The sequence below is a fragment of the Phodopus roborovskii genome, unplaced genomic scaffold (assembly GCF_943737965.1).
Source record: "Phodopus roborovskii unplaced genomic scaffold, PHOROB, whole genome shotgun sequence".
Taxonomy (NCBI): Eukaryota; Metazoa; Chordata; class Mammalia; order Rodentia; family Cricetidae; genus Phodopus; species Phodopus roborovskii.
In genome coordinates this window covers 43,649,169-43,675,368 of record NW_026126418.1, presented here as the reverse complement: position 1 = coordinate 43,675,368, position 26,200 = coordinate 43,649,169, and the positions used below count along the sequence as shown (strand labels likewise).

At 40.6% G+C, this 26,200-nt stretch overlaps 1 protein-coding gene across 1 annotated transcript in view; it reads right to left on the bottom strand.

The window, feature by feature from the left end:
* The window catches only part of Pla2r1 (phospholipase A2 receptor 1), a 113,489-nt gene that overhangs the window by 49,736 nt on the left and 37,553 nt on the right, over positions 1-26,200 (bottom strand). Inside the window, exons 7-10 of the mRNA XM_051184602.1 lie at positions 24,134-24,328; positions 21,746-21,903; positions 17,058-17,156; positions 13,235-13,347 (exon numbers count right to left, since the gene is read on the bottom strand). Of these exons, the coding sequence (XP_051040559.1) occupies positions 13,235-13,347; positions 17,058-17,156; positions 21,746-21,903; positions 24,134-24,328 (565 nt within the window). The remainder of the gene's footprint in view (positions 1-13,234; positions 13,348-17,057; positions 17,157-21,745; positions 21,904-24,133; positions 24,329-26,200) is intronic.

Here is a 26,200-nt window from a genome sequence, read left to right as displayed (position 1 = left end):
AATTGCTGCGCTACAAGCCCGAGATATCTAGTTATGATGTTGTTGCTAAATCCAAGGCGGTGGCTGGTTCTTCCATTACTTTATCAATAGCAGGAAATCACTGTTGGTAAACTTGGTCTTGGGTGTCATTACTCATGACAACAGTGCTTTTGTAACCTGTTGGTTATAGATTTCTTTAGTCCACTCTGGTTTGCTATTTTATCTCCATTATTGTTTGAGACAACAGAAACCTTTTGATTTGTCAAGTCTATTTTTATGGAGTGCTTATAATATTCAAACATTAATGTCTTTAAATCAAAAGTCAACATTCAGGTTTCCTTCGTCTAATTTACAAGATGGTACCATTAGTAAAATAATTCGGCAAGTGTGTCATTGTTCTAAACCAAGTATGTCCTTCTAAGGCTGGATAACAGTGTGTGATCTGGGACAAGCTCTTGAACATCTGCTTCCAGTTAGCAATAAAGCAATTTTATTTATTCATTCATTTATTTATTTAGAGATAAGGTTTCTGTGTAACAGCCCTCACTGTCTGTCCTGGGAGTAGTTCTAGAGACCAGGGTGGCTTGAGTTCACAGAGATCTGTCTGACTCTGCCTCCTGAGTGCTGGGGAGCATAGCAGCAGACAGGCATGGTGCTAGAATAGTAGCTGAGAGCTTATATCTGGCTCATGATAGATGGGGGGGGGTAATGGAGTGGGCTATTGAAACCTCAAAGCTCACTTTCAGTGACACACCTCCTCCAACAAGGTCACACCTCCCCATCCTATCCAAATAGCTCCACCAGCTGCAAAAGAAACATTCAACTACATTGGCCTATAGGAACCATTCTCATTCAAACAGCCATAGACAGTAACATTTCTAAGATTTTTCTACTCCATGTTTTAGAATTATTTACAGGAGAACAGTTCAGAGTTGTGTGTCACCTGGACATTTTGTTTGAATTTACTGGTATTAAATCAAATGTTGCCAAGATTTAAGAAATGAAAGAAATGAAGCTCATTGTGTATACATAGTTTTATGTTTTCCTTTGAACCAAGAGAGCAGGATAGTATGTTACATGGAGTGAATTAAGTGAAGAAGAGATTCTATGATTTTCAAAAGCATTCCACAAAGTTTCAGGGTAGAAATCTAACATTAACACCAAAAAGAATGAGATACTTAGGAATAAATCAATGTTAATAAAACTTGAAGGCACTGTGCTAAGTGAAAGGAGCCATGTGCAGCAAGCAACACAGATAGAAGATGGTCCTAGTTACATCCGGTACCTTGAATAGTCCAACTTCTAGAGAGCAAAAGCAGAAAACTGTTCATCAGGAGCTGGGAGTGGGTGGAGAATGGGAAGTATTTCTGTATGGGAAGAAGAACCATGTTCCAGAGAGAATGCATTTAAGGCCACTGATGTTCACTTAAAGTGGTGGCAATCGTATATCTTCTTTCATGAATATTTTTCATGTTAATTCAAATTATGTTTAGGAGCAAATGGCTTTTAAAACAGGACACCGAGTGATATGGAATTCTATATCTTTTTGGGCAAATTTACAAAAATCAAGTATCACTTGCATTATTTTGTACAAAGCTTTTCATGGCTGATTGATTCATGGGTCATCCATTTAGCTATTGAGTGTATGGACAGTATTCTGTGGTGTCATTGTAATTCAGTTTTTTTAATCCCACTGTCTGGAAGCCACGTAGCCAGACTGGAAGAGGTTTTTGTTTTTTGTTTTGTTTTGTTTTTAAACAATAATCCAGTACATCAAAATCTGTTACTCAGAAAGGAGGGTCTTTTTTCTTCCCCTTCCTATTCCACAATGCTTTAAGAAGTCCTAAATCAGAAGCAGTCGCCCCATAACAAAAGAAATGAGTAATTTGCAGCAGGTGGTTTTAATTGCACCCATCAAACCTGTCACTCCATTGTGCAGACAGTGGAAAATCAATTAACAACTGACTACAAGCCTAGGTGCTCAGAGTGATGGAGGGTCTGTAACTCAAATGGGAAATTGGTAATGGAAGCAGATGATTCCTAAGCCTCTTAGAAAGTCTCCTGGGTTTGAGAAGACCTCCCTTATAGTGCCCAGCTTTCTCAGATAAGTACTTTCATAAAACATTTCAACATGGATCACCACTTAGCTTCTTCCCTGATGAGGTCTGAATGAAATGGGGGCCTCTTTCCTCAACCTGAGAGTCTTGTGGTAGAGACTCTGCTCTGGGTGTGTCCTTGTTTGTGGAGGCAAGTCCCTGTGCTAACTGACTGAGAGAGATGTCATATTACTGCTCTCATAGTCCTACAGGCTTCGTTGGAGACTGGTGGCATGCTAGCACAAGGTAACCCGGACGGGCCTACATAGCTTGAACCAGCTGGTTTTGTGCCAAGCTGACATAAGTTAGAGTCATCTGAGATGAGAGAACCTCAACTAAGAAAATACCTCCAGAAGATTGGCTGAAAGCTGGGAAGTCTGTAGGACATTTTCTTAACTAGTGATCAATGGGGGAGGGCCTAGACCTTGTGGATAGTGCCATCCCTGGGCTGGTGGTCTTGGGTGCTATTAGAAAGAGGGCTGGAGCACTGTTCTGGCCTCACAGGCTGGGGAGGGGGTGAGCACCACCACTAAGAACGAATATATGATGGGAAAGATAGAAAAACAGCGTGCTATGTGCCCTAGGGAGAGGTGGGACTGGAGACGTGATGCTGTGATAGGTAAGAGAGGGGGTTGAGATCAACTTGCTGCCATTGCCCAGTCGGGTAGGTGGGATGGTGTATAACAGCCTGGAACTTAGGCAGAAGACCAGAGATGAAGCAGAACCCAAGAAACAAAATACTCATCCAACAAAGACAAACACAGGAACCAACACCTAGACCTATAATCATCCAAACTCTAAATGCCTAAATGCCAATAAGAACACATTCAATAACAGAAAGGGCAATATGTCACCACCAGAACCCAGTTATCCAATGACAGCACAATCTGAACATTCCAATGCAGCTGAAGCACACACAACAACCTTAAAAATAACTTTATGAAGATGATAGGGGCTCTTAAAGAGGAATTGGAAAAAAAAAAACCTTAAAAAATGGAGGATTGATGGGAGGAGCCCACCTTCAGGTGCCTTGTTAGGAGCTTCCTAATGATTGGGGATTGTGCATGCTTGGGGGAACCATCCCAGTGGACTGGCCTATCCAGACTCTGCCAACATCGTAGTCCTGCCTCCACCCACTGGAAGAGGAGAGCCATCAGAGTATTGGACCTGCTTGCACCCACCAGAAGAGAACCTTGGTCCCATACTCACCAGGATAGGGAGAGACCCCACAAGTATGCACTGGAAGAAGGGATGGGTAGACAAAAGTATAAGAACACAGTCAACAACAGAAAGATCAATATGACACCACCAGAGTCTAGGGACTCCACACCAGCAAGACCTGAACATCCCAACACAGATGAAGTAGAAGAGAACGACCCTAAACACAACTTCATGAAGATAATAGAGACCCTAAAAGAGGAAATCAGAAAATCCCTTAAAGAAATGGAAGACAAAGCAACAAAAAAAAAAAAAAAAAAAAAAATTTAAGAAGTGGATGAAAAGACAAACCAAAAATTGCAAGAAACAATTCAAACAGTGCAAGGCTTGAAAGGTGTTACCCAATATATTTTTTTGTTATTTGTAGCTATTTTAAAGGGTGATATTTCTCTGATTTTTTTCAGCCCATTTATGGTCTGTATATAGTAGAGTTACTGACTTTTTTTAAGTTAACCTTGTATCCTGCCACTTTGCTGAATGTGTTTATCAGCTGTAAAAGTTACCTGGTAGAGTTTTTCAGGTCACTTATGTAAACTATCATATCATTTGAAAACAGTGAAAGTTTGACTTTTTCCTTTCCAATTTGTATGCCCTTGATCTCCTTTTGTTGTCTTATTGCTCTAGCCAACACTTCAAGTACAATATTGAAGAGCTATGGAGGGAGTAGGATTTTTGTCAAAGTCTTTTTCAGCATCTAGTGAAATGATCATGCGGGGTTTTTTTTTGTTTTTTTTTTTTTTCCAGTTTGTTTATATGGTGAATTACATTGATGGATTTTCGTATGTTGAACCATTTCTGCATCCCTTGGATAAAGCCTGCTTGGTCATGGTGGATAATTTCTCTGATGTGTTCTTGGATTTGATTTGGCAGTCTTTTATTGAGTATTTTTGAATCAGTGTTCATGAAGGATATTGGTCTGTAGTTCTCTTTCTTAGTTGTGTTTTTGTGTGGCTTGGGTACCAAGGTAATTGTAGCCTCGTTAAAAAGAGTTTGGCAATGACCCTTCTGCTTCTATTGTGTGGAACACTTTGAGGTGTATTGGTATTAGCTGTTTTTTAAATTTCTGGTAGAATTCTGCACTGAAACCATCTGGCCCTGGGCTTTTTTTTTGGTTGGGAGATTTTGATGACTGTTTCAATTTCATTAGGGGTTATAGGTCTATTTAAATTGCTTATTTGGTCTTGATTTAATTTTGGTAAGTGATATCTATCCAGAACATTGTCCACTTCTGTTAAATTTTTGAATTTTGTTTAGTACAAGATTTCAAAGTATGACCTGAAGATTCTCTGGATTCCTCTGTGTCCCTTGTTATGTCTCCTTTTTCATTCTGATTTTGTTAATTTGCATGTTCTCTGTGTGTGTGTGGTTTTTTTTTTTTTTTTTTTTTTGTTAGTTTGGATAAAGGTTTGTCTATCTTGTTGATTTTCGGGAAGAAACAACTAGTTGTTACATTGACTCTTCATATTGTTTTCCTAGTTGTTCCTTTATTGATTTAAGCCCTCAATTTGATTATTTCCTGGCATCTACTTCGCAGGGGTGAGTTTGCTTCTTTTTGTTCTAGAGCTTTCAATTGTGTTATTAATTCTTTCGTGTGACTATTCTCCAGTTTCTTCATGTGGGCACTTAGGGCTATGAACTTTACTCTTACCACTACTTTCGAAGTGTCCTATAAGTCCTTCTCATTGAATTCTAGGAAGTCTTTAATTTCTTTCTTTATTTCTTCCTTGACCCAGGAATGGTGCAATTGTGCATTGTTCAATTTCCATGAGTTTGTAGGGTTTCTGCAATTTGTGTTGTTGATTTCTAACTTTAAAGCATGGTGGTCTGATAAGATACAGGGGGTTATTCCAATTTTTTTGTACCTATTAAGTTTTGATATATTGCCAAATATGTGGTCGATTTTAGAGAAGGTTCCATGTGGCACTGAGAAGAAGGTATATTCTTTTATGTTTGGATGGAATGGTCTACAAATGTCTGTTAAACTCAATTGGGTCATAACTACTGTTAGTTCCTTTGTATCTTTGTCAAGCTTCTGTCTTATGGGACTGTCTAGTATTGAGAGTGGGTGTTGAAATCTTCCAATATAAGTGTGTGAGGTTTTATGTGAGATTTGAGTTTTAGTAATGTTTCTTTTTCAAATGTGGGTGCCTTTGTATTTGGGTCATAGATGTTCAGAATTGAGACTTCATCTTGATGTATCTCTCCTGTGATAAGTAACAAATGACCTTCTTCATCTTGTTTGATTGATTTTAGTTTAAAGTTTAATTTGTTAGATATAAGTATTGCTACACCCGCTTGTTTCTTGGGTCCATGTGATTGGAAAGTCTTTTCCCAACCCTTAACTTTGAGGCTACATTTGTCTTTGGAGTTGAGGTGTGTTTCTTGTATGCAGCAGAAGGATGGATTCTGTCTTCATATCCATTCTTTTAGCCTGTGTCTTTTTACAGGCAAGTTAAGACCATTGATATTGAGGGATATTAATGGCCTTTGATTGTTAATTCTTGTTTGTTTTGGATTTGGTGGTGGTGGTGGTATTGTGTGTGGATTTCCCCCTTTTTTCTTTTGGCTGTTGGTAAAGTGGGATTATGTATTGCCTGTGTTTTTGCGAGTTTTGTTAATTTCCTTAGGTTGGAGTTTTCCTTTCAGAACTTTTTGTAGTGTTGGATTAGTTGATGTGTATTGTTTAAGTCTGGTTTTGTCATGGAATATCTGGGCCTCTGGTAATAGATCAGTATTTATCCGTAGTATAAGGATGGACTTTGGGAGCCCATCCTGCATAGAGGGATACTTTTTCAGCCTAGACATATGGGGGAGGACCTAGGTCCTGCCCCAAATGATATGACAGACTTTGAGGCTTCACCCTCCCTTGGGAGCAGAAAAAGAATGGGCTGTGGTTTGGTGGGGCTGATAGAGGAGGGTGGGATGGTGAGGGAACTGGGATTGACATATAAAACAACTTTGTTTCAAATTTAAATAAAAAAAAAAGTTCAGGAAATCTGGTACACCATAAAAAGTCCAAACCTAAGAATAATAAAAACAGAAGAATGATAAGAACCCCGGTCAAAGTTCCAGAAAATATATTCAACAAATTCATAGAAGAAAATCTAAAGAAGCACATGCCTATGAAGACACAAGAGTCTTACAGAACATCAAATAGACTCAATCAGAAAAAGAAGTCATCTCACCACATAATAATCAAAACACCAAACCTACAGAATAAAGAAAGAATATTAAAAGCTGCAAATGAAAAAAGCCATATAACATATAACATATAAAAGCAGACCTATCAGAATTACATCTGACTTCTTAATGGAGAGTCTAAAAGCCAGAAAAGCCTGGATAAATCTCTTGCAGACTTTACGAGACCTTGGATACAAGCCCAGACTATTATACCCAGCAAAGCTTTCAATCACCATAGATGGAGAAAGCAAGATTTTTCATGACAAAGTCAAATTTAATCAATATCTATCCACAAATACAGTGCTACAGAGGGTTCTAGAAGGAAAACTCAAACCCAAGGAAGTTAGCTCTCATGAAAACACAAGCAATAGATAATCCCATACCAGCAAAACCCATGGAAGGGAAACACACACACACACACACACACACACACACACACACACACACACACACCACCAACAGCAACAACAAATAACAGGAATTAACAATCACTGGTCACTAATATCTCTCAATATTAATGGACTCAATTCACCAATAAAAAGACATAGAGTAACAGAGTGGATATGAAAACAGAATCTATCTTTCTGCTGCATATAAGAAACATACATCAACATCAAAGACAGACATTACCTCAGAATAAAGGGTTGGGAAAAGATTTTTCCAATCAAACAGACAAAGAAGCAAGCTGATATAGCCATCCAAATATTTAACAAAATAGACTTCAAACCAAAATTAAATAAAGGAGATGGATAAGGACATTTCATATTCACCAAAGGACAAATCCACCAAGATGACATCTCAATTCTGAAAGTCTATGCCCCAAATACAAGGACACACACATTTGTAAAGGAAAATTTACTAAAGTTTAAATCATACATTGATCCTCACACATTAATAGTTGAAGACTTCAACACTCTACTCTCATCAACGGATAGGTTGTCCAGACAGAAACTAAACAGAAATAATGGAACTAACAGATGTTATCACACAATGGACCTAACAGATAAATACAGATTTCACTCAAACACCAAAGAATAAATCTTCTCATCTCCTCATGGAACCTTACATGTATATGTCTTAACATATACAAAAAAAAAAAAAAAAATGGAATAACCCCTTGTATCTTATCAGAGTAACATGGGTTAAAGTTGGGATTCAACAACATAAACTACAGAAAACCTACAAACTCATGGAAACTGAAAAACTCTCAACTGAATTACCACTGGGTCAAGAAAGAAATTAAAGACGCCCTAAAATTCAATGAAAATGAATACACAACATACCCAAACTTATGAGACAAAAGGAAAGCAGTGGTAAGAGGAAACTTCATAGCACTAAGTGCCTTGATAAAAAATTTGGAGAGATCTCATACTTGTGACTTAACACCACATTCTGAAAGCTCTAGAACAAAAAGAAGCAAACACATTCAAGAGGAGTAGACAGCATGAAATAATCAAACTGAGGCTAAAGTCAATAAAATGGAAACAAAGAAAAAATACAAAGAATCAATGAATCAAAGAAATGTTTCTTTAAGAAAATTAACAAGATAAACAACCCCTTATCTAAACTAACTAAAAGACAGAGAGAGAATATTCAAATTTACCAAATCAAAAATGAAAAGGATGATATAATAATAGACACTGGAAATCCAGAGAATCATTAGGTCATACTTCAAAACTCTGTACTCCACACTTGAAAAATCTAAAAGAAATTAACAAATTTCTTGATAGATATCACATATCAAAGTTAAACCAAAATCAGATAAACAATATGAACAGACCTATATCCCTTAAGGAAATAGAAGCAGTGATTAAAATTCTTCCAACCAAGGCCATATGGTTTCAGGGCAGAATTCTACCAGACTTTCAAAAAAGAGCTAATACCAGTACAGCTCAAATTAGTCCACAAAATAGAAACAGAAGGAACATTGCCAAATTCTTATTATAAGGTCACAGTTTTCCTGATATCTAAACCACACAAGGACTCAACAAAGAAAGTAAATTGCAGACCAATTTTCCTCATGAACATTGATACACACATATTCAAAAAACACTGGCAAATTAAAAGCAAGAGCACATCAAAAAGATCATACACCATGACCAAGTGGCTTCATGCAAGAGATGCAGGGATGGTTCAATATACAAATATCCATCAATGTAATCATCCATAGAAACAAAGTGTAAAAAAAAAAACAAAAACAAAAACAAAACAAAGAAACCCAATGTAATCATCTCATTAGATGTTGAAAAAGCCTTTATCAAAATACAACATCCCTTCATGATAAAAGTCTTGGAGAGATCAGGGATACAAGCAACAAACCTACATAATAAAAGCAATATACAGCAAGCCAATTTCAACATCAAATTAAAAGGAGAGAAACTCAAAGCAATTCCACTAAAATCAGGAACAAGACAAGGCTGCCCACTCTCTCCATATCTCTTCAATATTGTACTTGAAGTCCTAGCTAGAGCAATAAGACAACAAAAGGAGATGAAGGGGATACAAATTAGAAAGAAAGAAGTCAAACTTTTGCTATTTGCAGATGATATGATAGTTTATATAAATGACCCCAAAAATTCTACAAGGGAACACCTTTAGTAATGTGATGAGAAACAAGATTAACAACAACAAAAATAAGTAGCCTTTTAATATATAAATGATAAACAGGCTGAGAAAGAAATCAGAGAAATATTACCCTTTACAAAGCCACAAATAATATAAAATATCTTGGAGCAACTCTAACCAAACAAATAAAAGACCTGTATGACAACAACTTTAAGTTTTTGAAGAAAAGAATTAAAGAAGGTACCATAAAAGTGAAAGATCTCCCATGCTCTTGGATAGTAAGGTCAACATAGAAAACATGGTAATCCTACCAAAAGTAATCTACAGATTCAATGCAATCCCCATCAAAATCCTAACACAATTCTTCACAGACCTTGAAAGAACAATACCCAACTTTAAATGCAAGAACAAAAAACCCAGGATAGCCAAAACCATCCTGTACAGTAAAGGAACTTCCAGAGGTATCACCATCCCTGACTTGAAGCTGTACTATAGAGCTATAGTAATAAAAACAGTTTGGTATTGGCACAAAAACAGACAGATGGACCAATGGAATTTAATCAATGACCCCAATATCAACCCACACACCTATGAACACCTAATTTTTGACAAAGAAGCTAAAATTATAAAATGGAAAAAAGAAAACATATTCAACAAATGGTGCTGGTATAACTGGCTGTCAACATGTGACAATGGTGTGGGGCTGGGACAATATATGAGGCCACTGGCAGTGGGTTGAAGATCTAACTGTAATGCACAGACTGACTCAGTGGAGCCCATTCTATGTGGAGAGAGACCTTGCTCAGCCTAGACACAGGGGTGTGGGGGATGGAGAGGCACCTTGGTTCTGCCTCAACAAGATGATGGGACAGACTTAGTAGATTTCCTAGAGGAGGTCTTACCCTCTCTGAGGAGCAGATAGAAGGTAGGGTGGGGGTAGGGTAGTGGGAGGAGAGGGGGGAGAGGGAACTGGGATTGGAATGTAAAAAATAATTTAAAAAGCAAAAATAAATGACATCAGGGAATTGAAGGCAAATAGATGGAAGTAGAAAAAAAAATCATCCTGAGTGAGGTAACCCAGACCCAGAAAGACAAACATGGTATGTACTCATTCATAATTAGATATTAACTGTAAGGTAATAACCATGCTACAATCCACAGATTCAGAAAGGCTAGGTAACAAGGAGGGCCCAAGGCAGGGGTGGGGTGGGGTAGGGGGATAGGGTGCATGGATCTCCCTGGGAAGGGGAATGGGAACTTAAGGGATCGGGTTGGCAGGTGGGTAGAGGGTGCGAACACTGAAAGAGAGGACTAGAAAGGGGAGTCTCTCCAGGGACAGGTAGAAACATGAAGCAAGGCAAACGCTCACAAATCTACAAAGGGTGACCCCAGCTAAGACTCCTAGCAATAGTGGATATATCGCCTGTGATTAGGTTGGTGACTATCTCAGCTGTCATGAGAAAACCTTCATTCAGTAACTGATGGAAACAGATGCAGAGACCCACTGCCAAGCATTAGGCTAAGCTTGGGGAATCCTGCAGAAGAGGGGGAAGGATTGTAGGAGCCAGAGTGGTCAAGGGTGGCACAGGAAACCCACAGAATCAACTAACTTGGGCTCATAGGAACACACAGAATCTAAACCAACAAGTAGGGAGCCTAAGTCCTCTACATACATGGGACAGTTGTGTAGCTTGGCCTATTTGTGGAACTCCTAACAATGGGAGCAGGGGCTGTTCCTAATGATTTAGCTGGCTCTTGCAAACTGATTCCTCATATTGGATTGCCTTGCCCAGCCTAAATACAAAGGGAGGTGTTTAGGCTTACCACAACTTGATATGCCATGTTTTGTTGATACCCATGGGAGGCCTACCCACTTCTGAACAGAAAAAGAGGAGGAGAGGAGGGAGGGCATGGAGGGGAGGTGGGGGAGGAGATGGCAGGAGATGCAGGAGGGAAAACTGGTCAAGGTGTAAAAACAAATAAATTTAAAAAAAAAGAAAAAGAAAAAGGCTGAACAAGCCAGAGGAGCAAGCCAGTAAGCAGCTCCCCTCCATGGCCTCTGCATCAGCTGGTCACTAACATTTATAGTGTCTTCTTGCATCCAGCTGGAGGAAATGAAACGTTTTGATTTTGGAACTCTGTAACAGTTGTAGGAAGTTCCCAAGGTAGAATGGGAGGGATTTGTGCTTTAACAGAGTTCTGTACTGGCGTGGGACCCACCGGCACTCTGTAAGGCTACTCTGGCTTTACCCAAGTGTTCTTTACTCCTCCCCCTCCACGTGCTTCATTTATGCAGTGTTCTGTCTCTTCAGTTCTGAGCTACACCTACCTTTATTTCTTTAAAGAGCATGTCAGTGTTAGATATGGTTCCCTTCCCCAAACTGGTAGTCAATAATAAGTAATTTTCTAATTAAAACATGGACTTAACTATAATTTTTTTGGCATGGTCAGATAATGTGTGAAAAGTAATTAACACTGTGTGAGCATGTTGGGGCATGACTGTCCTACAAGCCAGGCTACTGTCATGTTTGAGAATTCATCTGTGTCCTATGTGCAAAGGGATTATCCTAGCTGGGTGTGTTGACTGTTTACAACCACACGGAGGGTTGGGGAGGGTCACAAGACCCTCATCTGCTGCTACTGCACCTAACTGCTCTGTACTGTCTAATTGTGCCACTGTATGTGGCCTTGGGAAGAGGCCCGAGTACACAGGTGTGTGAAGACTGAGTGGGGAGGAGGCTCCAACAATGCAGCTACCTAGAAGTCCTCATCCCTGCTGGGTAAAGGATTTCCAGGCATGGCCTGCTGGGGAAGGAGCATTTCATGCCCCTGTAAATAACCCATCATCTATGCTTTGCAAGAAAGCTAAATAAGCTCATTGGTTTCCCCTGAGTGAATTTCAGCAGAATTATGGCTCAATTTGTGATTGGACCTTAGGAAGAGGGGTAGACCTTGTTTACATCTCCCCAAGGGGAGAAATTTTAGTTACAGTGACAGATACTCAATGAATATTCAACAGAAAAATACCCCTCAAAGATAATAAAAAGACAAAACAATTAGACTTTTTTAATGCAAAACTATATGAAATTATAATTAACAGAGGAGGCTGGTCTCATTGGACACTCTTGTAATGTCTAGTGAGGACTGCTCTTGGAGCATTTGGGAGCTGAGGGGAGAGAGGATGCTTCTGCCTGGAAACTGTGCCTGGGAGGGAGAAAGGTAGAACTAGAAAGTGCACTGAGATCCAGCAAAATGTGTGTTGTGTGGCAGTGAGGGCCACTCAGGCCACCAAATGCTGCCGGGCCATTCTTCTGAGTGTCATGTTTTCCCAAGCATGAGTGAATTCCTGAGTTCTGTGTGGAAGGAAGAGGCTGAGAGGAGAAAGGGCCACGATTAACGTCTGTGGACTTCCAAAGCAGGGAGAGCAGTGTGTGTGTGTGTGTGTGTGTGTGTGTGTGTGTGTGTGTGTGTGTGTGTTTATTTTGAGAAAGAGTATCAAATATAGCTCTGGCTAGTCTGGGATTCACTGTGTAGACCGGGATGGCCTTGAGCTCACAGAAATGGCCCGCTTTGCTGGTATAGTTTTCCATGGAACCACTGAAGAATTCTACTGTGCTGCTGTGTTAGGCATGGAACAACTAGTCTCCCAGACCTCACTCTAATGGGCATTAATATGGACGCACCTTTGTTATGAGAGTTTCATTCCCTTTACACATCTGTTGTGTGATTTAAATTTAATAGTGTAAACATGTATGATCTCTCTGTTACTGTGAGGAAAACGCCTCTGTGCAGAGCAATCTAAGTCTAAACAAAATACCCCTAAGAAGCATTTTCCTGACCCTCCACTCTTTATAGTTCTTTTTTTTTTGTTAAACAAACAAGCCACAACTTTTAACCATCACTTTTCAAGTACTGTTCAATGACTTTGTCTTCTCATTACCAACAGAAGACAAACCCCAAATATAGCTGCCTATAATAACAAAGCTTGATAATCTATGAGTGTTCTTGGAAAGTAAAAGCCACCCTAACTTTTACTATTTGTCATTTAAAAATCAAGTTAGAAATAACACCAGATCTCAGTTCGTCTCAAAAAAATACTTCATGACCTACTGGACACAACTTTAGATGCAGACAAGCTCTGCTGACAGGTTTTTGTCCTTACAAAGTCCCTGGCAAAGCAGCGGGGTAACACTCACCTGCTGGTAACAGTCAGAAGGGCAGGCGGGCAATAGTAACCATTGGAAGCCTGGTCATAGTTTCTCAGAACTGTGTCGATTTTGTAACAAAATTTTCCATGTCTCTCCCACCCCTGAAAAAGAAAGAGACACAATCTGATTTAGTTAAATGTCAAGAGATCCCTGTCCCACTTGAATTGCTTTCTCTGCTGACCAGATTGAATTTTCCTCTTCACCATCACTTTGTGTTGTTACTGTCTGGAATCGTCAGCAGCTATAGCCACTTTACACGTTTAACTGATTTGTTATTTTACATTTCAAAAAACGTAACCAACTTAAACATAACTGAACATAAAGGGGGAAAAGACTAAAACAATACAAACAGAATACACATTCAAGGGCTACCATTCTTCCCTTTCTTCTAGCTCACAGAATTTCTTTCATATGGCTGTGATGGTTGGGTGAAAATAGAGTGTTGGCTATTTGTTTGAATTCTGGCTTCCCCACTAAGCCACCTTATTTATAAATAACGAATGCATTTTAAGAAACACACTTAATCTTTCCACATCTAGTTTTCTCATCTGTGAAGTGGGGACAAGAATAGTGTTCATGGCTGTCCCAAGGATCAAAGGAGAAAGTGCAGGAGAGACCTTGAGTAGAGCCCGAGGTGCAGTGAAGCCGGGCCTCTGAGTAGTGGGGAGCGTTAGAGTGTCATGGAATTTTTCAGTGTGCCTTTGCATCAGCTGTTTGGGGTCCTTAGGGACTTAAGTATATTTACTAACAGTGGATCAGCTGGGCCAGGACTGAAGGTCTACTAGTCCTTCTGTAATCCAGGCCTTTTCTCATTGCTGCTGCTGCTGCTGTTCTGAGTTATGGTAGCCCTCTTCTGAGTCATGGTAGCCCATACTCGGTTAACCTGGAACCTCCTAAGTTGCCCACGTTAGCCTCAAACTTGTGACTCTTCTTCCTCAACCTCCTGGGAGTTGGGACTACAAGAGCCATTGAGTCCAGCTATAGCAATTGTGGTTTGGAGCCCCTTCCCCTTTCCCTCTCCCTCCCTTCCCTGTGCTGAAGATGGAACCCAGGCTCTTTGCATGCTTGGCAAAGCCCTTTGCAATTGAGCTACACCCAAAGCCCCCATTATGGTTTTGTTTGGCTCATAATGCTTCCAAGTAGTACTGACTCCCTAATATGGAGACATATATATGGTTAGGATTTTTCCTGAGTTAAATGGTTGGCCTTGGTGGGAGGAAGAATGTTAAGTTTGAGCACTCAGACAAAGATGGCAATTAGCCGTGGGAGCAAGGTAGGTGGGTCTGTTCCTTAAAGTCATGCGGTACAGTGGCTTCCCACTCATTCCAGCTCTCTCAGTTTCACTCGTGCTTCTAATATTACTAAGTCACATGACTCCGTCCATCCATTTTAATTGTTCACCATTTAAAAATGCTCATCATTTTGTGCCATTCCAGTGATCGCAAGCTTTGATCAGACACAAGATCATTTCTAGGACACTTCTTGGCAATGTCTTAGTTTTGTAGTTAATTGCAGAACACTGTATAAATTGTCTAATTCAGTTCAGAAACACCCCAGTAAATGAGCCCATCACAGAGTTCCTGCATCCGCCTATGGCCTGTTCTGCACCCCCACCTTCACTCTGTTCTGGGGCCTCAATATAGAGGCTCTAGACTGAGCCCCCTCAAGTATCCCTGGACTGTTGTTGGAAGTACAAGAGGAAGAGCGATGGACATTTGATCTTTCTGACAAAGCACGTCTTATTTATTAGTTGCTTTTGGATACTAAGATAGAAGCATTGCTCACATTGTCCAACACACCAAAATGACTCAGTGGCAAGGTAATCAAGGTTGTCTGTCTGTCTGTCATCTATCTATCATCTGTCTGTCTATCTAGCCTATCTATCTATCTATCTATCTATCTATCTATCTATCTATCTATCTATCTATCCATCCATCCATCCATCCACTTAAGACAGGGTCTTGCTATGTATCACAGACTAGCCTGGATCTTGCTCTGGAATCCAGACTGGTCTCAAATTCATGATTTTTCTCCAACCTCTTGAGTATTGGGATTACAATATATGCCTGGCTTCAGCACTCATTTTTGTAAATTAATTATATATACATGGGCCAATTATTCAGAGGGTTTTACTGAAGCAATTGTTGTGGAATATTTGTTTCACATTTGTTTATACTGCATTTGTTTAACTATGTAAAGATATATTGTATTTGTGTTAATTAAGTAAAATTAACTTGGGCTCAGAGAGGTGGGATTAGCAACTAGTTGACAGGAAGTAGCAGAGAGGAGCATAGCCTGGGTCTTTTAGTTGGGGCGGTGTGGACGGAAAGAGGCTTCCAGGATGCCAGTAAAGAGAGCAGGTTAGCCAATTGCTATTCTAATTCTCTGAGCTCAGAAGGTTTTTACCCTAGACTTTAGAATGGTAGAGACTTAGTTAAAGTTCTCTTTAGTGGCAACAACACAGCCTTTGTCTGGGTGAACAGAATCCTCCCAGGCTATGGCCTTAGCAGCCCTTGTGACAAAGGTAAAAGGGCAGCAATGAGCTAAAAGAAATGAGCATGGGGAACCATATGAAAATGAATGGGAAGTTTTCCATAATGCTCAAGAATTATCTCTGGATGCGAAATCTTTAAATGCTTGTGATGCTGGCTTGAAGAAGAAGCAGAAAAGAGGCCTTCAAGGGGCACATCAGTTGTTTGTGTTGTGCTCTTGCAACCTCACTGTCTTGCCTTGAAAGGCACAGAAAGGTAGAGTTCACATCTGTTGGCAGCTAGAACTGATTCAGGAACTGCAATATCTGGTGGTGTGTGAGCTATGCCATGAATATTGTCCAGCTGAAGTGTGCAGGGTCGCTCAGCTTCTGCCGAAATGGACCACTCCTTAGTTAGACTATAAATAGGTAAACTAGAGGAGACAGTAAGTAGAATTTCATAAAACAATGTCTGTGTCATTTTAGAATATGGTCAGCCATAATGAGAATGAGAGCCAAGGAGGGGGCAGAGGAAGAGAGAGACAGAGAGACAGACACAGAGAGACAGAGAGAAACAGAAAGACAGAGATGCTAAAAAACTTTACTGCAAAATATTAAATGCATTAAAGAAACTTGAAGCATATAATAGTTTACTTTTTAGATTTAAAGCTAAAGCAATAGCTTTTTATTTAAAGTATATAAAAAATAACTTGTCACACCAAACACAGCCTTACCATCCCTTTCCCAAGTAACAAATATGTCATATGTGCACTTCCCCCAGCAATGTATTTGTGCCAACAATTAAGGCTAAGAAGGGTGAAAGGGAGGCAGGGCCCTGGCAGCAGATGCTTGAATCCTGCCTCTGAAGAATGTGTGCACACTCCCTGGCATCCTATTTGAGAACCGCGAGGAGCATGTGTGATGGGGTGTCATGTGATTACCATTGTTTTTATAGAAGGAATAACAGGGTTATACACACACACACACACACACACACACACACAAGACAGGGTTTCCTCTGTGTAACAGACCTAGATGTTCTAGAACTGGCTTTGTAGACCAGGCTGGCCTTGAACTCACAGAGATCCACCTGCCTCTGCCTCCTGACTGCTGGAATCAAAGACCTGTACCACCATTGCCTGGCTGAATATATCAGTTTTGGGTCAAAGTGCACAGTAAGACGAATCCTTCTGAGGGCTAGCAAGGTTTGTGGTGCCCCCAGCTGACATCTGACTAGTAATGGGGAGATACCCACTCAGAAGGGATCCCCTTTAGCCCACTGTGGTCACATTCCTTTAGTTTTGTAGTCCAGGTACCCATTGCAGTGTTCGCCACACTTACCTCTTGACATTCTGATTCCTCATCAGCAAGGACTTGCCCTGCTCTTTCACAGATGTAAAAAAGTGTTTCTTCACAGTCTTTCAGTTTCCAGTATCCTTCCTAAAGGGAAAAGTGTCACAGTGAGTGAGTAGATTCTGTGAGGGTGTTGGTGGGCAGGAGTGTTAGTCAGTGGCCAAGCTGTGACTAGCAAGCATCCCCAGTGGGGTGATGGCCCAGAACCCTGCCTGGTCACGCAGAAGCCTGGTGACTGTCTCTGCTTGTGATAGGGCGAATGCAGTTCAGAGCTGAGGGGACCTAAATGAGGAAGAATTTAGTTGCTGCTGGAAATACCCAGAAGCTACCAGGAGTCATTCCTAGGGTCAAAATTCATGTTAGACTCCAATACCCTTCCTCACTCAGCTTTCTCTTTAATTAATCAAACATTTTATTTTTTGAGAGTGGGTCTCACTATGCAGTTCCAAGCTGGCATAGAACTGACTACATAGTCTACATTTTCTTCAGTTCAGCAATCTTCCTGCTTCAGCTTCCCAAGTACTAGGGCTAGAAATACAGACATGCCAAGACCTAGGTTACCTTCCTTCCTTCCTTCTTCCTTTTTTCCTTTCTTTTTTCCTTCCTTCCTTCCCTTTTTCCTTTCTTCATTCCTTTCCTTTTTCCTTTCTTCATTCCTTCCTTTCTTCCTTCTCTTTCCTTCTTTCTTTCTTTCCTTCCTTCTTTCTTTCCTCTTTCTTTTTCCCTCCTTACCTTCCTTCTGTTTTTCTTTTTTGATGTATGTGTGGTGAATGTACATGTATATGTAGATATGCATGTGTTGGGGTGGTGAGCATGCTCATCTGTGTGTGTGAACTGGAAGTTAATATTGAGGGCCATTCTCAATTGTTTTCCACCTTATTTTTTGAGACAGGGTCTCTCATTGAGCCTGGAGCTGACCTATTGCCTAGGCTGACTTGCCAACTAGCTCCAGGGATCTGCCTGTCTCTTCCTTCCTCCCCACTGGGGTTACAGACATGGCACCATGCTCAGGCTTTACATGTTCATTAGCGAGACAAACTTGGGATCTCGTGCTGTTGAGAAGTACTTGATACCCATTGAAGCATCTCCCCAGCCCAGCTTCTTCTTCATATATAGACAACTCTAGGTTTTCTATTACTTTTACCTAAGCAATGGTTCTCAACCTGTGGGCCATGACCCCTCTGGTGGCTGAATGACCCTTTTACCCATATCAGATTTCCTGCATATCACATAATTATACTATAGTTCATAGCAGATATATATATATATATATATATATATATATATCAGTAGTAAAATGACAATTATGAAGTGGTAATGCAAGTAATTTTATGGCTGGGGAGTCACCACAACACAAGGAACTGTATTAATGGGTTGAAGCATTAGGAAAGCTGAGAACCACTGGTCTTTTACTGATCATAATAAAATAGCAAACAGACTATTGTCACAGATGACTTTTAATATAAAACAGGTCCTTAGATGAATACTACTCAATTCAAACTTCAGGTGGAGTTCTGACATTCAGGATTTTAGGGGAATTTGGAGTCTTCCAATGACCTTCTGGGAAATACCATGCTGACATCTTCACCAGTAAGAGCAGCACCCCATGGAATCTTCCAGAAAGTCATCATGCTACAGGACAGTGTTAGGCATAATACAGGTGTAGCTGTTGGGAGGATGAGTGAATGAATAGCTCTCACCTTCAAATTTAGATGTTAGCTGTATTTAAGTAAAATTAATGATAATAATTATTTATTCATATAACATTATTATATTCATACTGAGATCTACTTGATGGAAATTAATGTTAACTTCAATGGTCCATATACTTATTGTTTAAGGAGTTAGTAAGTTACGGGGGGGGGGCACTACTAAATTTCTCAGAACAGCATTGTTCTGATCCACACAACATTTTCTTAATTAGGGTTACTATTGAAACACCATGACCAAGAGCAGCTTGAGGAGGAAATGTTTATTTAGCTTACACTTCCCCATCACTGTTCATCATTGAAGAAAGTCAGGACAGGAACTAAACAGGGCAGGAACCTGGAGGCAGGAACTGATTCAGAGGCCCTGGGGTTGCTTACTGGCTTACTCATTATGGGTTCCTCAGCCTGCTTTTTAACAGAACCCAGGACAACCAGCCCAGGAGTAGCCCCACCCACAGTGGGCTAGGCCCTCTCCCATCAATCATTACTAAGAAAATGCCCTCCAGGCTTGCCTACAGCCTGATCTTATAGAGGAACCTTCTTAATCGAGGCTCTCTCCTCTCAGATCCCTCTAGCTTGTGTCAAGTTGACATAAAAACCAGCTAGCACAAATATCAACATCTATCTTTATTTTCTTAAAATAAAACCTTTGTTTTTCAGGAATTAGAGAGCACAATTAAAATAAACCAGACACAAAGACAACTATCCCATGTTTTTCTCTTATGTGGAGCCTAGGTTTCACACACACACACACACACACACACACACACACACACACACACACAAACACACACACACCATGCACTCATTCACAATATGGGGGGCTGTTGGCTGTTGAGGAAGAGGGAGATGAAAGGGTAAAGAGGGCTGAAATGTGGTCAAAGTATGTGATATGCTTGAACAAAAATGTCATTATAACCCCATTACTGTGTACAATGAATATACACTAATTAAAACAATCCCTATCCAAATGTTAGCTTTTGTTCTATAAATATAGTGAGTGAAATAGTCACAGCAGGCAATAGGAAATGAAAGTCATCTTAATTATATATAAAACCAGTGACTCAAAAACCATCAGCTCCTGTAACCATGCTGGGTTTCAGCAGAGCTAGATCCACGACAGACATCTAAAGAGATCACTGCTGCTTCCTCCTCAAATGCCACTCAGCCACACATTGGTAGCATGTATAATTATGAATGCGCATGTTTCTGCAAGCCTCAGAAGACACAAAAGTGTAATGTGTCACAGAAGTAAGTGCTTTGGAATTTTTTCATGTTTGGTTGGCACAATTACTTTGTCAAGCTACTTACGTAGCATTTAATGAGCTGTTTCTTGGGGGGGAACTTGACACAACATCCCGTGCTTAGAGACAATGAGGACACCTATCAAGTCTTCCAGCCTCCTTAAACTAGGCCAGGGCTTCTACAGTGATTTGAGCAGAGAGAGGATTATTTGTTTAAAATGTTTAATACACTATTCAGATATTTTGGACTTAAGCTAATTCTGCGTAATCTGAAGTCTCCCTGGCTCCATTCCATTCGTGTGAGAGTGAGGTTTGCCATCCATCGGTAGTCTTCAAAGAGGTTTCACATCTTGCACAGTGGTTTTCTTGTTAATAAGCTAATGGAGCTTTAAAACTATCACTCTCCAGTGTCCTCCAGCTTTTTTCTCCCCCTTCTCTGCACCAGGAGGGCTGCCCCGCCACTGTTTACTGTAAGGATGAAAAAATACAGCCTAACTCTCCACTGACCCCTGGAAGCTAGAAGTTTAAAAATACTAAATACCTTAAATTCCAGATCCTGCTCTCAGCCAGTAAATAGGCGAGAAAGGTCACACTCCTCGGGCGCTTACCTGACTTTGTAAACTTCTCGTGAAACCCCCCGCCCCGTGACCTAACCTAACTGCCATTTGTCATCCCACCCAGGAGCCTGCACAAATACAGACCTCCAGGGCTATAGAAAACTGATTGGTCTATAAAGCGTGGGCTTGGATGGTTTAAATTGATTGGCCTGCACAGCGCAGGCTCTGGATGCTATGAGATGATTGGTTTATGATGCACGGGCTTTGTTATAACCCTATAAAAGTTGTCTCAATTCTGTACTCTACCCCTGTGTGGCGCATGACTGGGGACCCCAGTGCACTTGGAATATAAAAGACCTCATGCTTTTACATCAAGACCGCTTCTTGTGAGTGATTTGAGGTGTCGCCTTTCCTGAGTGGGAGCGTGAAGATCCACGCTCTGTGGGTCTTTCACTAGCATAGTGGCATTTGTTCAAGAAAAAACCAAACCAAACCAAAAACAAAACAAACAAACAAACAAACCCAAAAAAACCTGCCTCTGGCCCTCCGCACAAAATTTAGTTAGCAATGAATCTTGTTATTTGAAACATGACTCTTCTCTGCATAGCCTTCACCCTAGGCCACCACACAGAACAGCCACCAAATTGTTTCTCTGCTATTTTGTCCTTTCCAAACCATTCTGTATGTTATGACCACAGTTATTTTTTCAAGTCAGATTTTTTTTCCCCTTCAGTGTCCTTGGAACACTCTAATGGCTCCTATACCTTGGTATATAAACCAGTGTTTCTTGTACTCCCCTTGTCCCATCTGTCACCTCTTTACCACCAGTCACTTGTCTGGCTATTGAAGAGGGCAAGCCTTTGTCTGCCTTTGTGCTTTTCTTGGAAGTTTTCTTCTGTTGTGTAAGGGTTTTTGTGTTTTTTGAAGTCCTAGCTTAAACATCATCTGTTCGGAGAGGCTTCCCACTCTTATCCTATCTGAAGCACCTGCTCTAATTCAAGCTTTTTCCTTCTCCCCTAAGAATAATGCTCTTAGCCCTTACCATATGTAAGGAAGCCCCATGAAGAGCAGTGTCTGCTTCTCTTGATCTATACCATGACACAAGACCTGGGCCATGGAGGTTCTCAGTGTCAATACCACAAAACTGATCAAATGATTCAACTTACAGATTGTTCTGCTTCAACACACAGTTGACTTCTCTGTGGAAAAACCCGAGGCTCAAGAGGCTGCCAGTTAGTGAGGGAGACAGGGGAGCCGCTGGACCATCTAAAGGAAACTGGAATTTCATTGCTACTCAAACCAATCCATGTTTCTGATGCATTTTCTGTAAGAAATGAATGCAAATTATTTTTAGACATCATTTGAATATTGTACAGTGCACCCAGGTTATCAGTGAGCTATACCCTTTCATGTGTGACTCTCATTATTCCTTTATGTGATAAATCTTGTTTGAATCTCACTATGAAATATCTGTCTAGACCTCTTTCCTTCTAATATCCAGGCCTTCCAAGTAAGATAGTATGAGCTAAACCCAAAGCAAGTTTAGCTCTCCAGCTCCTCCACTATGTTCAAAGTGACCTGAAATGTCTAGTTTTGCTTTTGCCTAAAGAAAAGAAAAAATTAAGAGGCTAATTGGATTTTGAAAGGGGAACATTAAAAACACCACCACCACCAGAACTCTTAATCATAGTGTAACTTGAATGCTTTTCTGTCTCCCTCCTCCTCAGCCCCACACAATAAAGCAAGCAGAAGCTCTCCTGGCATTAACACAGAACAGTGGGGTTGCTGGAAAAACAAACAAAGCCTCACAGCCAGGATGCAGTGAGAAATGCCAGGTAGCAGAGAGACATTCAAGTGTCCTTGTTGTTACCAGGGACCCTGCAGGATTCTTTTAATCCTAACCACAAAGGATTAGAGGAAAAAGACATAGAAGTATATTTGCAAGCTAAAACCTACCATTATAAAGTTCACCTCCTAGAGATGAGTGATGTTTTTGGTTTTTGTTTGTTTATTTTTGTTTTTAATCACATGAAAATGAAATCAATAATTTCTAGGATTTTTTAGGAAGACTTCATGGCTAATACATGTCATGGGCCAAGGGTGGGGCCTGGTTTGCTGTGGAGAATGGAAGATGGGAGACCCAGCAGCCTGGAACCTCTGAGCATGACACACAGTCTGAGAATCACCAAGCCAAGTGAAGTTACTCACATTATTTACTGAACAACCCCCCCTTTATGAGAGCACAGCACACTGGCTATCCAGTGGCCATAAAGCTGATTACAGTTTAGGGTTTGCATAGAAATTCTAAGGAATGGCCTTCCTTCCTTCCTTCCTTCCTTCCTTCCTTCCTTCCTTCCTTCCTTCCTTCCTTCCTTCCCTTTTTCTTCCTTTTCTTTCTTTCTTTTTTGAGACAGGGTTTCTCTGTGTGTAACCCTGGCTGTTCTGTAACTTGCACTACAGACCAGGCTGTCCTCAAACTCACAGAGATCCACCTGTCTCTGCCTCCTGAATGCTGGGATTAAAGGTGTGAGCAAGGAATGACTTTTGTGACTTCTACCCCTTAAGATTTTTTTTTAAGTTTAACTTTTTAATTTTTCTGAGAATTTAATGTGTATTGTGTTTACAACATGTCTACCCCTTCTTCTCTTTCTCTATTCTGTGTCCCCCTCCCAAATTCATGATTTCTTGATCTTTTCTAATTTTTTTTTTTTTTTTTTTGAGACAGGGTTTCTCTGTATTGCTTTGGGAGTCTGTTCTGGAACTAGCTCTGTAGACCAGGCTGACCTCAAACTCACAGAGATCTGCCTGTCTCTGCCTCCTGAGTGCTGGAATTAAAGGCACCATCAACACCCGAGGCTTCGTCTTAATTATTTTGTTACGTATATGTATATAACCTATTGAGTCCAGTTAGTGAATGTGTGTGTGTGTTTAGGCTGACCACTTGGGACTGAATAACCTATCAGGGGGCTTGTCCCTGGAGAAAACTGACTCTTCCTCTGTCTGTAGCCATTGATTGGCTAGAGTGCTTCATCTAGGGGTGGAGTCCTGTGAGATCTCCCCTATCTTCTTTGGCATGTCAACTGGTGCCGTCGTTATGCAGGTCTTGATTAGTCAACTGTATTGTTAAGATTTCATGTGCACTACTTGCCTGTTATGTCTAGAAGATACTGTCTTACAGCAGGCATCCTGGTTCTCTGGCTCTCAGAATCCTTCTGTTCTGTCTCCATACATTTTCCAGAGCCTTAAGTGTATGGGTTTGGTGCCCCCAAGGTCTTAGTTGTTATTATTTAAGATTAAAAAAAAAATCTAATCTATTTGGCAAATATTACATGGCTACTGAATATATGACTTATACGACTCCAGTGAGTTGTGTTTCTGGATATTTTTTTAAAACTTTGAATATATATTCCATATAATCACATATTATATATAAACCATAAATATATATCATAAGCAATCACCTTTAAATAGTTTAGTTAATTTCTTTTAAACTCTAATTAAAAAGTAGTAACATGCTATTTCATAGGTCTTAAATAAAGGTCTTTGGTGCTCACCATCCCCAAGAAGGTTTATAAGAAACTCCACCTCTGCTAATGAAGTCACATCCATCAACACGCTATCATTAGACCAGCAAGAGTGAAGAGCCTCATGCCAGGTCTTCTCTTCCTTCTGAAGTTTGTAGCATTTGCGATTGAAGGGAGTCCAATCAGGATCACAGTGAGTGGCATGATATTTCCAAGAGTTGTTTTCTTTATAAATAAACACAAAAACCATCACTTGCACAATTACTTCCAACATTATTTAACACCTTTATACAAATTGCCATCAGTGTGATCACTTTTACTAAGTAAAACACAAAATTGATTCCGAGCACCCACATGGTGACTTACAATCATCTGTAACTCCAGTTCTAGAGGATCTGGAGCCCCTCCCCCTTCTGGTTTTTACTATACAAGCATTGGTCACACACATGGTACACATACATACATATAGGCAACACCACACACACACACACACACACACACACACACACACACACACACACGAGAGAGAGAGAGAGAGAGAGACACAGACAGACAGACAGAAAGACAATGTAACTGGTCAGCTCACTTAGAAATGTTTTTATATTGTAAAAGTTCTGTTATCTAAGGATTTTATATAGGAAAGGTAGGTGGGTAGGTAGCAGGTAGGTAGAGCAGATACTTATCCTCCAGTTAAAAGAGCATAAAATTCTTTTTACTTCCTTCAGAACAGGAATGATGAAATTTCACTATTGTCCACCAAGTCACTGTGGTATCTGTGGCATCACACTGGGAGGGTGTGAACTCTGGATTAAGTTTCCCAGGGTCAGTGGCCCGGAAGCTCTGGACACTTGAGCAGGTGGTGGTGTGCAGGTCTGGTTTCAGCTCTCGATTTTGAGGGAGCTTGTCCCTGACTGGTGATTACATTTTGAGGATATTTTGTTAATTGGTAACAAGTGTCTCCCTCCAGAACTAGTTCAGATAGGTATGGTTTCATTACTTTTTGAGAAACAATTCTTTCAAAATTGCTTTTAGGACTCTGATGTCAATTGGAATCATAGCCAGAGAATGTTAGAACATTTAGATATTGTCAATGGTTATCAACCTAAACAAAACAAAAAGTTATTTTAAATTTTACTCTCAAGGTAAGAAAAAAGTTCACAGAGGAGTTTCTGAGAGGGAGACAGTGGTAGGACCCGAGAGACTGAGTCCTTAGAGGCTGGGTGAGATGGTATTAAGGGCTGGAAGAGTGCTTATCTAACATACCAGCTGTGGGGGTGCAGTCTCTATTCTCCAACAGTAGAAAAGAAAAAGTTTCCCTTGATTATCAACAGACTTTCTCCACAAGAGCCAAGAATAGCAGACAAGATGTTATAGTGGCCCCTTTGAGTCTAATGAGGTGAGAAGACAATGGAGAAGGCAGGAAGGAACCATCCTTATGCTGTCCCTTTCATCCTTTCCCCACCCTCCAAGCAGCACAGCACAGAGAACCCTCTTAAGGAGGAAGACAGAATTAAGTGCAGTCTTAGATGTGAGGCCCAGTGCTAGGCAGAGGTCTGTAACTCCTGCCACAAAAGCTAGTGACTGTGGGGCTAGCCTTGCACTTGGCCAGGAAGCTCGCTGTAACTAACACCTGCCTTCCAACTTCAGGAGCTGAGGCAGAATCAGGAGCACACCTGCTAGAGGGCAGGGAGTGAATGCTAGCACAGGGCTTTGAATTGCAGCACAGCCTGGAGGACATATGTACGACATAGGTCCATTCCTGATGACTCTGCCCAGAACTGGGGAGAATCCTTCCATGTCTGACAGTGGGTTAGTAAGTGAATGATGCACCTGGGTATGCCGTGGCTCCCAGGAAAGGCTTGTGGGGGCAGACTCCCCTCTGTCTAAATGTTTTCTTAGTTTTTTAATGGTATTTTCAGAAAACCTGGTTTTGATTGCCCTCTAATACTGTCATAATGACATTGTATCAATGCCAAACTCTTAGCAAACTAGACTTGGACATTATCTGGTGCTGACAATACTGGATGTGGGAAAACTATCCAGACTAGCATTTCTAGGCAGAAGGACACAAACAGAGCCAGATTAAGAGAAACAAAA